This window comes from Ovis canadensis, chromosome 12 (genome assembly GCF_042477335.2).
Source record: "Ovis canadensis isolate MfBH-ARS-UI-01 breed Bighorn chromosome 12, ARS-UI_OviCan_v2, whole genome shotgun sequence".
In the NCBI taxonomy this organism is placed as follows: Eukaryota; Metazoa; Chordata; class Mammalia; order Artiodactyla; family Bovidae; genus Ovis; species Ovis canadensis.
This window is the reverse complement of record NC_091256.1, coordinates 88452730-88467812: the sequence shown is the minus strand read 5'-3', so window position 1 is coordinate 88467812 and position 15083 is coordinate 88452730. Positions and strand designations below refer to the sequence as shown.

The window sequence follows — 15083 nt, the reverse complement described above, 5'->3', positions numbered from 1 at the left end:
CTCAGCAGTGGCCACAGGACTGGAAAAGGTCAGTTTGCATTCTAATCCCAAGAAAGGCAATGCCAAAGAATGCTCAAACTGCTGCACAATTGCCCTCATCTCACACACTAGTAAAGTAACGCTCAAAATCTCCAAGCCAGGCTTCAACAGTACGTGAACTATGAACTTCCAGATGTTCAAGCTGGATTTAGAAAAGGCAGAGGAACCAGAGATCAAATTGCCAACATCCGCTGGATCATCAAAAAAGCAAGAGAGTTCCAAAAAATAATGTTTACTTTTGCTTTATTGACTATGCCAAAGCCTTTGACTGTGTGGATAACAATAAACTATGGAAAATTTTTCAAGAGATGGGAATACCAGAACACCTGACCTGCCTCTTGAGTTCAGGAAGCAACAGTTAGAACTGGACATGGAACAACAGACTGGTTCCAAATCAGAAAAAGAGTATGTCAAGGCTATCTACTGTCACCTTGCTTATTTAACTTCTATGCAGAGTACATCATGAGAAATGCTAGGCTGGATGAAGCACAAGCCGGAATCAAGATTGCTGGGAGAAATATCAATAACCTCAGATATGCAGATGACCCCATCCTTATGCAAAAAGCAAAGAAGAACTAAAGAGCATCTTGATAAAAGTGAAAGAGGAGAGTGAAAAAGTTGGCTGAAAGGTCAACATTCAGAAAACTAAGATCATGGCATCTGGTCCCATCACTTTATGGCAAATAAATGGGAAAACAGTGGAAACAGAGACACAGTTTATTTTTGGTGACTTCAAAATCACTGCAGATAATGACTGCACCCATGAAATTCAAAGACGCTTACTCCTTGGAAGAAAAGTTATAACCAATCTAGATAGCGTATTAAAAAGCAGAGACATTACTTTGCCAACAAAGGTCTGTCTAGTCAAAGCTATGGTTTTTCCAGTGGTCATGTATGGATGGGAGAGTTGGACTGGAAAGAAAGCTGAGTGCCAAAGAATTGATGCTTTTGAACTGTGGTATTGGCGGAGACTCCCGAGAGTCCCTTGGACTCTGAGGAGATCATACCAGTCCATCCTAAAGGAGATCCGTCCTGAATATTCATTGGAAGGACTGATGCTGAAGCTGAAACTCCAATCCTTTGGCCACCTGATGTGAAGAACTGACTCACTGGAAAAGACTCTGATGCTGGGAAAGGTTGAAGGCAGTAGGAGAAGAGGGCGACAGAGGATGAGATAGTTGGATGGCATCACCAACTCTATGGACATGAGTTTGAGCAAGCTCTGGGAGTTGGTGATGGACAGGGAGGCCCGGCGTGCTGCAATCCATGGGGTCGCAAAGAGTCAGACACAACTAGATGACTGAACTGAACTGAACTGAACTGAGAAGGTGAGGAGTTAGCTGGACAGGTATCTGGGGGATGCTTGTTCCGGCACAGGTTGGATTAGGTGACAGCCTAGAGGCAGGAACACACCTAGCATCCAAGGAGCAGCAGGAATCCCCTGAGGCTGGAGTAGGGGAGAGGGATGGGCATCAGGAGATGCCAGCTGAGAAAGAGTCAGCAGAGGGCAAGGGTAAGATTGGAGGGGATTGTGAAGCATTTAAGGTCACACTGGTGTGTGTGTGTGTGTGTGTGTGTGTGTGTTTGCTTGTTTGTTGTTTTGCTGCACCACTATATTTGTAAGATCTTAGCTCCCCAATCAGGGTTGGAACCCACACCCTCCAGAGAGAGAGCACAGAGCGCGAGCCATTGGGCCTCCAGGGAATGCCCGCTTGCCTTGGTATTTGAGTTAAATCTGTACCACCTGCAGGATTTTGAGTAGAGGAGAAATAAACTGTGACTTGGGCATTATACAGATTTGTATAATCCCCTTGTTGAAAGTACTATCATCCAGGCAAAATTTGACAGTGGCTCAGATGAGGCTGGCAGCGCAGGTGTTAGGAGAAAGAAGTCATACAGCACCATAATCAGTGAAGACCATGAAGGCTGTGCGGAGCAGCCCTCAGAGGGAAACAGAAGCTCAGTTTGGGATTTGAGAGTCTGAAAGGACAAGTAGACACCCAAGTGGAGGTGCCAAGTAGGAAGCTGGCTAGAAGGGATCTGAGACTGGACAGAGGGTCTCCAACGTACAGCTGTTGCTTAAAGCTGTGAAGACTGAATGATTAACCCGGAAATTAAAAGTGGACAGAAGTCCCAAGACTCAGTCCTGAGACATGCAGGGTTAAAAAGTAGGAGGAAAAGATGCAGCCAGCAAAGGGACTCTCATGAAAGCAGGATGAAAGGAGGTTTGCTGTTGACAGGTGTGCAGGTGGAGAACTTGGGTGGCAGCTGAAGAGGAAACGGGGTCAGGAGAGATACTGCAGTTGCTCCTGCTTGTTTGCTTTTAAACACTGCATGCCGACGAGACCTATCCAGCAGGGGAGGGAAATGACGAGCCAGGAGAAAAAGAAGGCTGTTGGTCATGGACGTTGGTTCCAGGATCAAGGGATTCCAGGGCAATGGCAAGAGAGAGATTACGGTGATGGATTACGAATTGACTTTGTGCATGGTGGGAGCCCTAAAGGAAGTCGGTCCTGAATAGTCGTTGGAAAGATTGATGCTAAAGCTGAAACTCCAATCCTCTGGCCACCTGGTGCAAAGAATTGACTCACTGGAAAAGACCCTGATTCTGGGAAAGATTGAAGGCAGGAGAAAGGGATGACAGAGGATGAGACGGTTGGATGGCATCATGGACTTGGTGGACATGAGATTGAGCAAGCTCCGGGAGTTGGTGATGGACAGGGAAGCCTGGCATGCTGCAGTCCATGGGATCAAAAAGAGTTAGACACGACTGAGGGACTGAACTGAACTGATGGTGGGAGTGGAGGACCTTTATCTACATCAGGGTTCACTACCGCTGCTGCGGTCACCGTGCTTCATGAAGATGGGCAGAGACCCAGCATTCTTGCTCTTGTAGGTGAGGAAACAAATTCAACCCTCCTAAATCATGTTTCTAAGGCAATACAGAAACTATATATTTGAGGTGGGGGTGGGCTGAGAAGCCTGGGTGCTTTGAAGGAGATGGGTGGTGAGGAGAATTTCCAGATGGTGCCCAAGGTTTCCAGTCTCGGTTATCTCATCAACCACTAATGTAGGCACTACGACAAAGAAGCTGCAGAGCAAACCCCAGCCTCAAGTCAGCGGGGACTTTCCCGCTGGAAGACACCAAGACTGTTCTGGGTGAGCATGACCTAACCACGAGTCCTTTAAAAAAGCTGAAGTCAGTGATTTGAGGTGCTGAAGGACTCCCTAGGCTGTCTGGAGCAGGTCGGCTGAAAAGAACACGAGGGGCTTCTGGGAGCTGAGTGCAAGCCTTGGCCCCAGGACCCCAAGGAAATCAGGCCAGCGGTCCCACCACAGCAAGAAACAGGACTCCGCCAACCTGGATCAACCCTGGAAGCATTTGTATGCATGTTCTCCAGACAAAAACTCATCCTGGCCGACATCTAGGTTTCAGAAGACCCAGTCACACGGAGCCGGAACTCTGACTACGGAATTGTGAGCTAATAAATCAGTGGGTGTGGTGTGAAGCTGCTGGTTTAACCCGTTAGACAGCAAGAGAAAATGAATACACAGCTACCTGTCCCATGTGCTTTCGGCTAGAGACAGTCCGTGGGGTTGCGGGGAACAACCGGCCTCCTCCCCGACCCTGCTCCCCTCCTCTGCCTGTGGCTGGCCCTAGCTAACTCTTAAGCAGACTTATTTTCTCTCCCTTGCTGTTAAGTCTGTACAGGTAACTGAGATAAGGGTAGCAGGCATCTCGATCACAGCTGGGTCTGGTATTTTCCACCCTGTGAAAGACCCTACATTCTTTTCTCCAGAGTGCTGGCTGGAGCTTGGTTGTCATCCCAAATTCAGGAGCCACCTCTGGAGAGGGCAGCCCCTGGGTCCGCATGGAGCTTTGAATGAGTGTGTGGAGCGGGACTCTGCCCTTGACAAGGACATAAACATCCCCAGCTGGAGTAGAAACGGACCTAGAGCCCATCAGACAGAGTGAAGTAAGTCAGAAAGAGGAAAACAAATAATGTGTATTAATGTCAGTACGTGGAATCTAGAGAAATGGTACAGACGAACCTCTTCGCAGGGCAGGAGTGCCAATGCAGATGTAGAGGGCAGACAGGCGGGCACCAAGGAGGGGGACGAACTGAGGCCCGAGCACTGAGACACGCACGCTACCCGCGGGAAGCCGCTGTTCGCGGGAGTTGGGGATGGACAGCAAAGCCTGCCCAGCTCAGCTCAGCTCAGCTCAGCTCACTGCTCTGCGACGACCTAGAGGGGTGGGCTGAGGGGTGCAGGTCCAAGAGCAAGGAGATGCATGTGTGCGTGTACATAAGTCACTCCACTGTACAGCAGAAACTAACCCAGCAACTGTGAAGCAACTACACTCCAATTTTTAAAAGTGATTAAGAAAAGAAGCAGTGTCTACTCAGTTACGCCACAGCGATTTGGGGATCTATCTGTTACGGCATCCACCACTGTCTTAACTGATCAATACCCCTCACTCATCCCACACTGACCGAGCAAATGCTATGCTTCCTACAACCATGACGGTCTCTGGGGATAGGACAGAAAACACAGCATAAAAAGGCACCAGCTTGGAAGGAATCTTCCTTCTCTCTGGGGGGAAACAAAGGCTAGACAGGTGAATAAGCCAATAAAACAATTATATATTTTCCTTGGATTTAAGGGGAAAAAGATAGAGAAGTATGAAAATAAGAGAAACCTATTTTCTACATGATCTGTGCGAGATTTCCTGAGCATGAGACGTTTCTTTTACAGCCGGAAGCATGGAGTGACTCAGCCAGGCCAAGGGCTGCCCAAACTGCATGTCTGGAGACAATAGATGATCAGTAACAACACAGGGGATCTCCGCGGCCCACACGGCCCCTTAAGGACGACGGAACTTCTAATCACCTTCTCCCCTGTGTCTCACTGTAACTAGGACGAAATCGCCACTGAGAACCAAGCCCTCAAGGAAACCCTCTCACGAAAGATGGATGCCAAAATAATACATCAACTTCTGACTCCAAAATGTGACCCAGACGAACTCCAACAGGCCAGCAAAAAGAAAGTGAACCAAAGAAAATTTTCCACATAGTAGTCTCCACGTCACAAAGGCCAGTAGCATCCAGGAAAATAAGTGCAAAAGACCCATGGACGACCAAGAATAAAGAGGAGAGCCGAAACGCTCCCAGAAGAAAATAAAACACGGGGACATAGGAAAAGAAAAAGAAGCCAGGAAGTCACACGGGACACAGCGGAACAAACAAACATACTTCAGAAAAATTCTTCTACAGAGCTTGCAGGTATTTATTTGTTTATTTGCCACACCATGCAGCAAGCGGAATTTTAGCTCCCTGAGCAAGGACTGAACCCACAACACCCTGCAGGAAGCTGAAGACTCAACCACTGGACCACCAGGGATGTCCACAGAAATACTTTCAAAGTCTAGATTTTTAAGCTTAGATTCCATCCCAGGGTAACATATTGATCAAGTGCCATTATAAAGATATCTTAATGCATGCAAAATTGGAATATCTCCTTCTTACAGTACCAGATTTTTTTAAAAATGGTAAAATTATAAAAATACATGAGATTCAAATGCAGCAATTCTAAAATGGGAAACTGATGCGGGGAAATTTTATAATGGCATCGGGGCTGTACCCCTCGAGAGCTTCAGAAGAAAAGGGCCCAAATGTTAAACTACAGGTGGTAGAGTGTGATGCCAGAAAAACTGCGTAAAATACATTGCGAGTAGCTGCGCTTCTGCAATTCACAACTCGAGAGCCGCCCCACCCTCGAGTAGACGTCACTATTAAAAGGGGACAACATGATTTATCTCTTAGGAGGATCTGTTGCTAGAAAGAGTTGATACTTTTTCTGCCTTATGGAGAAAAGGAGGATGGGGTAACCCTATATCTCCACTGAAGGTAAAATCTGATAAAGATGGACTCGCAGCTGTGTTACTTGGCAACACGGCGGGTATCGACACAAGCCCTGAGTTCTACATGGCGTCTGGGCCAGGACGGGCGTGGATGAACCACCGTCCTGGTGGGAAGTGCTGACCTGGGCTCCCCTGAGAGCATGCACCCAGCGCGCATCGTGTCCCTGGGCTCACCCCCGTCGGCACCTTCGGCAGCCGTGCCCAGGGAACTATCACATGATCCATCAGCTCCTTTCTTGACATGGGGCTTCTAAGCCGGGACGCTCCGCCACAGGTGGCCTCACTCTTCTCAGTGGAGTCTGGAGGGTTGAATTGTTCGTGGTCCACAGACTGCGGCGGGCAATGCTACCAGGAATTCCTTGGCCAGACCCTGCTTCTGACTGTGTTTCCTGCTCCGTGTTTCTCTGAGTGAAGCGGTGCCAAGCTGGGCTTATAAAGATGGGTGTGTGAATTGTCCAGTGGAATCTATGACCCCCAAGAGTAAGTGCTGCCACTATGAGCTGTTTACATAATCAGAAGAACTCAATGAAGCTGTTGGTATTATAAGAGCTTAGAAAAGAAAAGTGCATGGAAATAAAGTTCAAGAGAGCTGGCTGAATGTGTGTGGCATTTCACATTAGGAGCCTTCATTTAAAATATCTGAGCAGAAAGAACTAAAACTTTATGGAACCTAGTCAAGCAAGTTTGGAAAATAAGATGCTTTTATATGCCCCCTCTTTGGAAAGACTTCGGGAAATAAAGCATCAGTGAATGCACACGTGCATATGAGCACTGGTGAGCTCCCATCAGAATCAGCTGTGGAGGGGCTTCCCTGGTGGTCCAGGGTTTAAGACTTTGCCTTCCAATGCAGGGACCGCAGGTTCGACACCTGGTCAGGGAATCAAGATCCCACATGCCTCACGGCCAGAATAACCAAAACATTAAATGGAAGCAGTAGTGTAACAAACCCGATAAAGACTTTAAAAATGGTCGGCATCCAAAAACATCTTAAAAAAATAAAAATAAAAACCAGCTATGCTTGGTAACACCGCACTTGGAGGTCTGAATTTAACTTAATTTACAAAGCTGACAAGCAGAGAAAACTCAAACAGTGCGAGGTCTTCTTCCTCCACAGGCTCAGACCAATAAGCAACTCTCCAAAGAGCAGCAGATGATATTGTTTTTAGACATGGAGGAAACTATAAGAAGAACTGAAAACAGAAATAGTGAAAATTGGGCATTCTGGTGAGCAGAACAAGCGGAGGGGAGTGGGGACATCCAGCTGTTATCCTCACTGTTACAATGACATTTAATTTCAGTGATTTTTCCTACACACAGCTCTACTTTGATTAAAGCATTTTTGCTGGCATACTTACTCACGTCAGACTCTTTGTGATCCCATGGACTGTAGCCCACCAGGCTCCTCTCTCCATAGAATTTTCCAGGCAAGAATACTAGCGTGCATTGCCATTTGCTTCTCCAGGGATCAAACCCATGTCTCTTGCATTGACAGATGGATTCTTTACCACTGAGCCACTAGGGAAGCTTTTACGGACTGCTTATCCTAGCTTAGTTGGGTACATCAACATAGATTTGTAGTAACACCTGCCTCTGCCAAGCATACAGTTGAGGGACAGAAAAAAAGAAAAGGTAACAGCACTGGCTTCTGCAGCACATATACTAAGACGGAAACAACACAGAGAATTTTAGTGCCACTCCTGGGTAAGGAAGACACACAGATTCATGAAGCGCCCCATATGTGGGGGCCGTTTGGGATGAGCAGATGCAAACTGGTGTACATACTGAATAGATTATAATGGATAAACTACAAGGTCACCCTGTATAGCACTGGGAACTATATTCAATATCCTGGATAAACCATAATGGAAAAGAATATAAACACAGAGTGCTTTTAGCTGCATGTGAGATGCTTCACTGTACAGTGGTAATTAACACAACACTGTAATCAACAATTCAACTATACATCAATAAAAAGTAAGCTCAAAAAAAAGGTACTTTCTAACACGGTACACAAAAGAAATGTGCTGGTTCCTAACACGAACATCATAAACAGAATCATAATAGGAGTCTCTGTAGATAAATTCTTCATGAATTATTTTATGAAATCAACCAACTTTCAAGAATTGAATTTCCTAAACTGAACTTAAGATATTATTTCTTTTTCAGGAAACCTCAGGTTGGATACATTCAGTTGATGATTGAAAAGCAATGTCCAGAATGACCAAAATCCTGCTTATGATAAATAAACAGCTTTGGCTAACTGAGTCTAGTTTTTGGTCACGGGAGGTAAGGTTGACTGGTTTGATCTCTGGGTAGGAAGATCCCCTGGAGGAGGAAATGGCAACCCACTTCAGTATTCCTGCCTGGGAAATCCCATAGACAGAGGAGCCTGGCGGGCTGCAGTCCATGGGGCTGCAAAGAGTCAGAGGCACTGATCGACCTAGCACACACACAAAGCATTTGTTTGAAAAAAAAAATACAAACAACAAACACACACATGCCCCACGGTGATAAGATGACTGAAGATACCAGACCGCCCCTCAGCTTACTTTACATACAAACACGCTTATGTCAGAAGACAGGTGGCTGAGGACAGTAGCGGAGCCTTTCTTTCAAGTTTTCAGATAAATGCCAACAGGACAAAATATTCCACTATGACATTTATTGAGCATTGTGGAGTGGCCAGGTGCGTGCGGACAGGAGAGGGGCCCACACCACACAGGGCAGCCCCGAGCCTGCCCAAATGTAAGGCCTTATTTTAACATAATGTTCACCTGCACGTACATTTGCTCATACAACTTAAAATATAATGTTTATGGAAATATATAATTTGAAAATTTAATAATTAAATGTGAGTACAAATGTAAAATAATAAAGCATTGGAAGCGGGAACACATGTCCCATGAAAACAGAATAAATAGCCAAGAGAAGACTTACAAGATGTTGATTCTGTAGTACTCTCCTGAGGACCAGCATATTTTGTATTGTGATAATAGACCTGGGTTTCAGAAATGAGAGAGAAGAAGGTTTTCTAAATTAAATTTGTGAATCACAATATAACACACTCCTATTTGTCATACATTGCTGTTTATTTTCATTAAAATATATACTGGATAACTTGAAACTTCATGACTATGGCAATACTCTTATCAGATTTCTTAAATATTTACCAGTGAAAGTGATATAAAGAAATCTTATCCCATTTAGCAATAATAATAATACTGATAGTTATGGTCAGCAAGAACTAAGTGGACACGAAGGAATAAAATCCAACATACCAAAGTGTTCATTATTTAAAGTTAAAATTCCCTATGAATAGACTAATATCTTCACATTTCTTTAAAAAGGAAATTCTGGTGTATACTGCTTACTAGAGTTACACATACTCATACTCTGTACAAAAAAATTTTAAGACTAAGTGGAAACAATTTAATGTAAGAATCACACTATTTATATTAAAGTGATTTTAGTTCATAAGGGTTAAAATGATACAAATTGATGACATGGCAACATCTACAGTTTAGACATAAGGAGTTCAAAATATTAAACATGATCAAGCAAAAACAATTTAGATAAACAAGGGAAACTGCATGGACCAAGAAAGCATTAAGAATCTTCAGTCAAAAAAAACAAAACAAAACAAAACAATTGAGGTAAAAGTAGATTTGAACAGTATAATTAAAAGAGATTAACGATAAACATACTTTGGCAACCTGATGTGAAGGACTGACTCACTGGAAAAGACTCTGATGCTGGGAAAGATTGAAGGCAGGAGGAGAAGGGGACGACAGAGGATGAGATGGTTGGATGGCATCACCGACTCAAAGGACATGAGTTTGAGTAAACTCCAGACCTTGGTGATGGACAGGGAGACCTGGCATGCTGCAGTCCATGGGGTCGCAAAGAGTCGGACATGACTGAGTGACTGAAATGAACTGAACTGAATGATAAATATGATAGATCTATAAAAATAAATATACCTAAGCTTTTACCCTGTGGAGGATATACAATCTCCCGGTACTCACAGAATGTTTATAAATATTAATCTCACATTGAGCTGTAAAAAATAGTGTAAATTTCGAAGGGCAGAAATTGTGAAAGCCCAGTTATCTTTTTAAAATAATAATTAAGCATAATAAAAAATGCAGGAATTAGAAATGTACAAACATTTTCTTTAAAAATTAATTAAAAATGCTTCCAAATTACAATTACATACTGTATGGAAATTATCAATAATAAGAACAACCTAGTTTATAAATCCATTCATTCAATTTTATGTCAGTCATTGAGAAGTTAGGGATAAAAGACATGGGATAGAGTGAAAATTTTAGCAAAGGATAATCGATAAGTTGAAAGCTTTTTCTTAATTAATAAAAAAGAAAAGGAGAAAGAAATGGTCAAAAATCACTTTCAGTTCCCAAACTAGCAGAACATCAAAATAAACCTATAATAATGGAAAGTAATACATTAATAACTATAAAAACAATTATATTAATTTATTAACCGGAGATAAGAATGATGTATAAAGCTAAAACGTTACTCCTTCATGAAGGTATAAATGTAGCAACAGGTTCTGAAATAAACATAAAAGCAAGTTATGGAAACTGCAGAGAAGAAAACAATAGTCTTTTGAAGAGTGAGGAAGAGAATGGAAAGCTAAACTGTCTCCTAATTTGAATGTTAAGACTGCACTTTAATATGGTGTTGAGCTATATTTTTCCAGAATAAGTTATCACGATTGACACATAGGAGAAGAAAACTCCAGAAAGAGAGAAGAGCACTAAATTCCTAAAGAGAGTAAAACCTAAGTGTTTTGAAACACAGAAAGAAAGCCAATGTGCCTGGAGCTTCCTGGGTGCTGAGGAAGATGAGGTGAAATGGACAGTGACAGATAATAACAATGCATTTGTTTGGGAAAATAAAAAAAAGTGCACTCATTCAAACCCTCCTATGCTGTGGGTAGAAATGTGAACTGGTGCGGTCACTGTGGAGAATAGCATGGAGGTTCCTTAAACAGCTAAAATTAGAGCTATCACACAGCAATCCCACTCCCAGGCATAAACCCAGAGAAAGACATGGTCTGAAAAGGTGCACGAACGGCGATGTTCAGCGCAGCACCGTTTACAATAGCCAAGACATGGAAGCAACTTAAGTATCCACCAGCAGAGGAACGGACAGAGAAGACGAGGGACATGTGTGCAGTGGAGTTTCACTCAGCCATACAAAGGAACTCAACGGTGCCGTGTGCAGAGACGTGCATGGACCTGGATTGCCACACAGAGTGAAGTAAGTCAGAAAGAGAAAGACAAACATCGCCTGTGTATGCTGAACTTGGAAAAACGGTGGAGATGAACTTATTTGCAAAGCGGAAATAGAGACAGACGTAGCAAACAGACGTGGTTACCAAAGGGGAAAGAGGATGTGAGATGATTTGGGAGATTAGGAGAGACAGAGAGACACTGTTGATACTGTGTATAGAATAGACAGCTAGTGAGAGCCTGCTGCCCGGCACAGAGACCTCTCCTCAGCGCTCTGTGGCGACCTAAATGGGAAGGAAATCCAAAACAGGGGATATGTATACATGTATGACTGATTCACTTAGCCGTACAGCAAGAAACTAACAAAACATTGTAAAGCAACTATACTCCAATGGGTTAATTTTTAAAAAATCTTAAATTATATGTAACTTCCTTTTGGCCCAATACATTCTTTTTCAGGAATTTATTCAGAGACAGTAAAAGACATATTCAAAGATACTGTTATTTTCCAATAAGAGTGTTTACTTATTGTTGCTTTTAACAGAGACCAGTTACGGTGAGTAGAATGCAATCAAGCCATAAGACAGAACCTTGTGCAACCATTAGAAATTAGTAGCAGAATATTTAATATGGAAAATGTTCATGATACAGTGATTTTTGAAACATGCAGTTTATCAAACTGTGTGCTTTTATCATGGGAGTGGTGAGATAATGAGAAATATATCCAGTTCTGACACAGAGCTCCTAAAAGCTTCTTAATTTCCTGTGTGCATGCTCAGTCATTCAGTCGTGGCCAACACTTTGTGACCCCATGGACTGTAGCCTGCCAGGCTCCTCTGTCCATGGATTCTCCAGGCAAGAATCCTGGAGTGAGTTGCCATTTCCTCCTCCAGGGAATCTTCCAGACCCAGGAATCAAACCCAGGTCTCCCACATTGCAGGCAGATTCTTTCTCACTGAGCCACCGGGAGCAACAGTCTTTTCTTCCACTGAAGTACCAATGAGTGGGTTCCCAGATGGCTCCCGCAGGAGGACTGCCAAGACCAAGCCAGAATCAGTCTTGGGATTTTCAGCACCACCCCCCATTCTTGTGAGAAGTGAGAAGAGTGGAAAACGGAGTTAATGACTGATCACGTCTGTGATACAGCCTCCAGAAATTCCCATGAGTACAGGGTTCAGAGAGCTTCCAGACTGGGGAGCACATTCACATCAGGAGAGAGACACATCCCCAACTCCATGGGGACAGAGGTTCCCGCACTCAGACCCTCCCAGACCTCCCCTACGTATCTCTTCAGCTGGCTGTTTACCTGAATCCTTTCTCACAGCCTTTAAGTATTTGCCTGAGTTATGTGAGCTGCCTTAGTAAATTAATCAAACTCAAGGAAGGGGTGATGGGAGTCCCCAACGTGGAGCCCAATCAAGCAGAAGTGATGGGGATCTCTCAGCTGTCTTTCGGAAGTGGGGCGGGGCCAGTCTCATGGGACTGACCCCTCCCTTGTGGAATAGGACACTTTCTCTGGGTAGATGGTGTCAAAATTGAATTAAATTATGGGGCGCCCACCAGTCGTCTCAGATAGCTGCTAGACGTGGGTGACCAAAAGTGTCAGGAGTCTTTCAGGTCTTCAGTTTTCTTTGGAAATTCTCTGTATTTCTTACAGGGAAGAAACATAGGAGGCAGAATGGACTGAATGAGCTGAGGCTTTCTCCTACAGCAAGAAGGAAAGACTGAGCCCTCCCATTTGAGAAACACATACACAGAACATGGTCAGTAGACAGTGAGCTTATGGGTGAGCTTTTAAACTCTGCGTACATTGCTGTTTCCTTACATTTTTTTCCTATTTTCTAACCTCAATGTACCTGTAAAAAAATATTTGTAATTAAAGAAAGATCACATTAGTAAAGACACAAAGCCAAGAAGAACAAAAGATGTGGCAAAGTAATAACCAATAATTATCATTAATAAATAATAACAATTTGTGCCCTGTGTTTCTTGACATAGGAATAATAATTTAACCATAAGTAGTCATGCTGAAGGTCAAAAATATTCCAACCAAATATCTGCCATAAATCCCTATATTTAGTACTGTAGATGAAAAGTATGGAGTCAAAGTTTTAAGACTTATAAAGTGTGATTCCTTTAGACATCAGAGCTTCTCAAGCTTGTGTGAGCACTAGTCCTAGTATTAAGCACTGCAGAATAATAACGATAATACATATCAGCTCTGGAGTGACTATAGAAATTGTAATCTTACCAAAAAAGTATATTCTGTTAAATAGTTGAGATTTTCTAACAAGAATCTGCATTCTGATTTTGAATAATTTTTAACCGAGGTAGTTCCAATTCTCACTTCCAAATGATAAATCCCTTTGGGGCCATTAACCTGGTCAGGAGGTTTACAGTTCACTTCTATACTATTTTCTTTCGTCCGTGAAGCATTTAGATTATTGACCTTGCTTGGCTCTATCAAAATGAAAAAAAAAAAAAAACAGTGGTTACTTTAACCATTTGTTAAATGAATATTTAAATTACTGAATAATATATGTGAACAATATAAACCACTCTAAGTGCTTATTTGGGGATGGGGAAATTAGGAGATAATGTACATTAAAAAGCTGTTTAAGAAAACATCTGAAAATAAATTACACATCTTTCAATGAATATTAGCACATAAGCTGTACTTGAAGCTCTGAGATGTTTGCGATTCTCCCAAAGAGAGCATGCTGTTCTTATTCTTCAGTCACTCAGTTGTGTCCAGCGTTTTGCAACCCCAAAGACTACAGCACCTCAGACTTTCTGTCCTTCACTGTCTCCTGGAGTTTGCTTAAACTCATGTCATTGAGTTGATGATACCGTCCAACCATCTCACCCCCTGTCGCCCCCTTCTCCTCCTGCTCTCCATGCGTCCCAGAATCAGGGCCTTTTCCAGTGAGGTGGCTCTTCACATCTTGTGGCCAAATTATTGGAGCTTCACCTTCAGCATCAGTCCTTCCAATGAATATTCAGGATTGATTTCCTTTAGGATGGACTGGTTGGATCTCCTTGAGGTCCAAGGGACTCTCAAGAGTCTTCTCTAGCACCACAGATTGAAAGTATCAGTTGTTTGGCACTCAGCCCTCTTTATGGTACAATCCTCATAGCTGTACACAACTACTGGAAAAACACAGCTTTGACCATATGGACCTTTGCTGGCAAACTGATGTCTCTGCTTTTTAACACGCTATCTAGTTTTGTCACAGAGAATGTGTAGAAGTAGAAAACAGAGGAAATGAAGAGAAGGGGCAGGGAGGGAAGAGATGGTGATGGGGAAACATCGAAGACCTACAGACAGCTCAGGCCCTCCTTTTGGAAGCACTTACATGACCCTGGAGATACCTGGCTGAATTCTTCATCAGCAACAAATCGTCTTTGTGTCTGTGATAGCATAGGAATTCAGGAAAATAACCAAAGTGTAAAGTTTGAGGACTTGGATTTTTGAAGCATGAACTTAAATGACATTAGGAGCATTTTATACCCAGCCCCGAGTAGAACACCTGTCCTCCGTGAGCCTAGCCCCAGGGAGGGTCTCTGGAGCCCTGGCTGCTGATCTGTATAGGGCTGTTTCTCCTGTCCTGACCCTCAGGGAGTTCACAGTCACCCCAGAGATGGATGGAGCTTTGCACCTGGAATCTGTGATGCCTCCCATTGGTGGCAAGAGCCGAATGAATGTAAAACGGGACTTAAAACAGTACGCAGTTCACTGCAATGAGAAGAAAATGCTGGCAAGGCACTACGGTTTAAGAAGTGCTTGTCATGCGGGTGAAAGTCAGCAAGTGAAAGGTTTGTGAGTGTGGTATTCTCAGGTATCTGATAGCAGTTGAAATTTC

The 15083-nt window shown here is 43.4% G+C and overlaps 1 protein-coding gene across 6 annotated transcripts in view; it reads right to left on the bottom strand.

The window, feature by feature from the left end:
- The window catches only part of PTPRC (protein tyrosine phosphatase receptor type C), a 129104-nt gene that overhangs the window by 36808 nt on the left and 77213 nt on the right, over positions 1-15083 (bottom strand). For all 6 annotated transcript variants that reach the window (XM_069544332.1, XM_069544329.1, XM_069544330.1 and 3 more), the window contains 2 exons: positions 13472-13680; positions 8900-8960 (listed from right to left, as the gene is read on the bottom strand). In XM_069544332.1, the coding sequence (XP_069400433.1) occupies positions 8900-8960; positions 13472-13680 (270 nt within the window). The remainder of the gene's footprint in view (positions 1-8899; positions 8961-13471; positions 13681-15083) is intronic.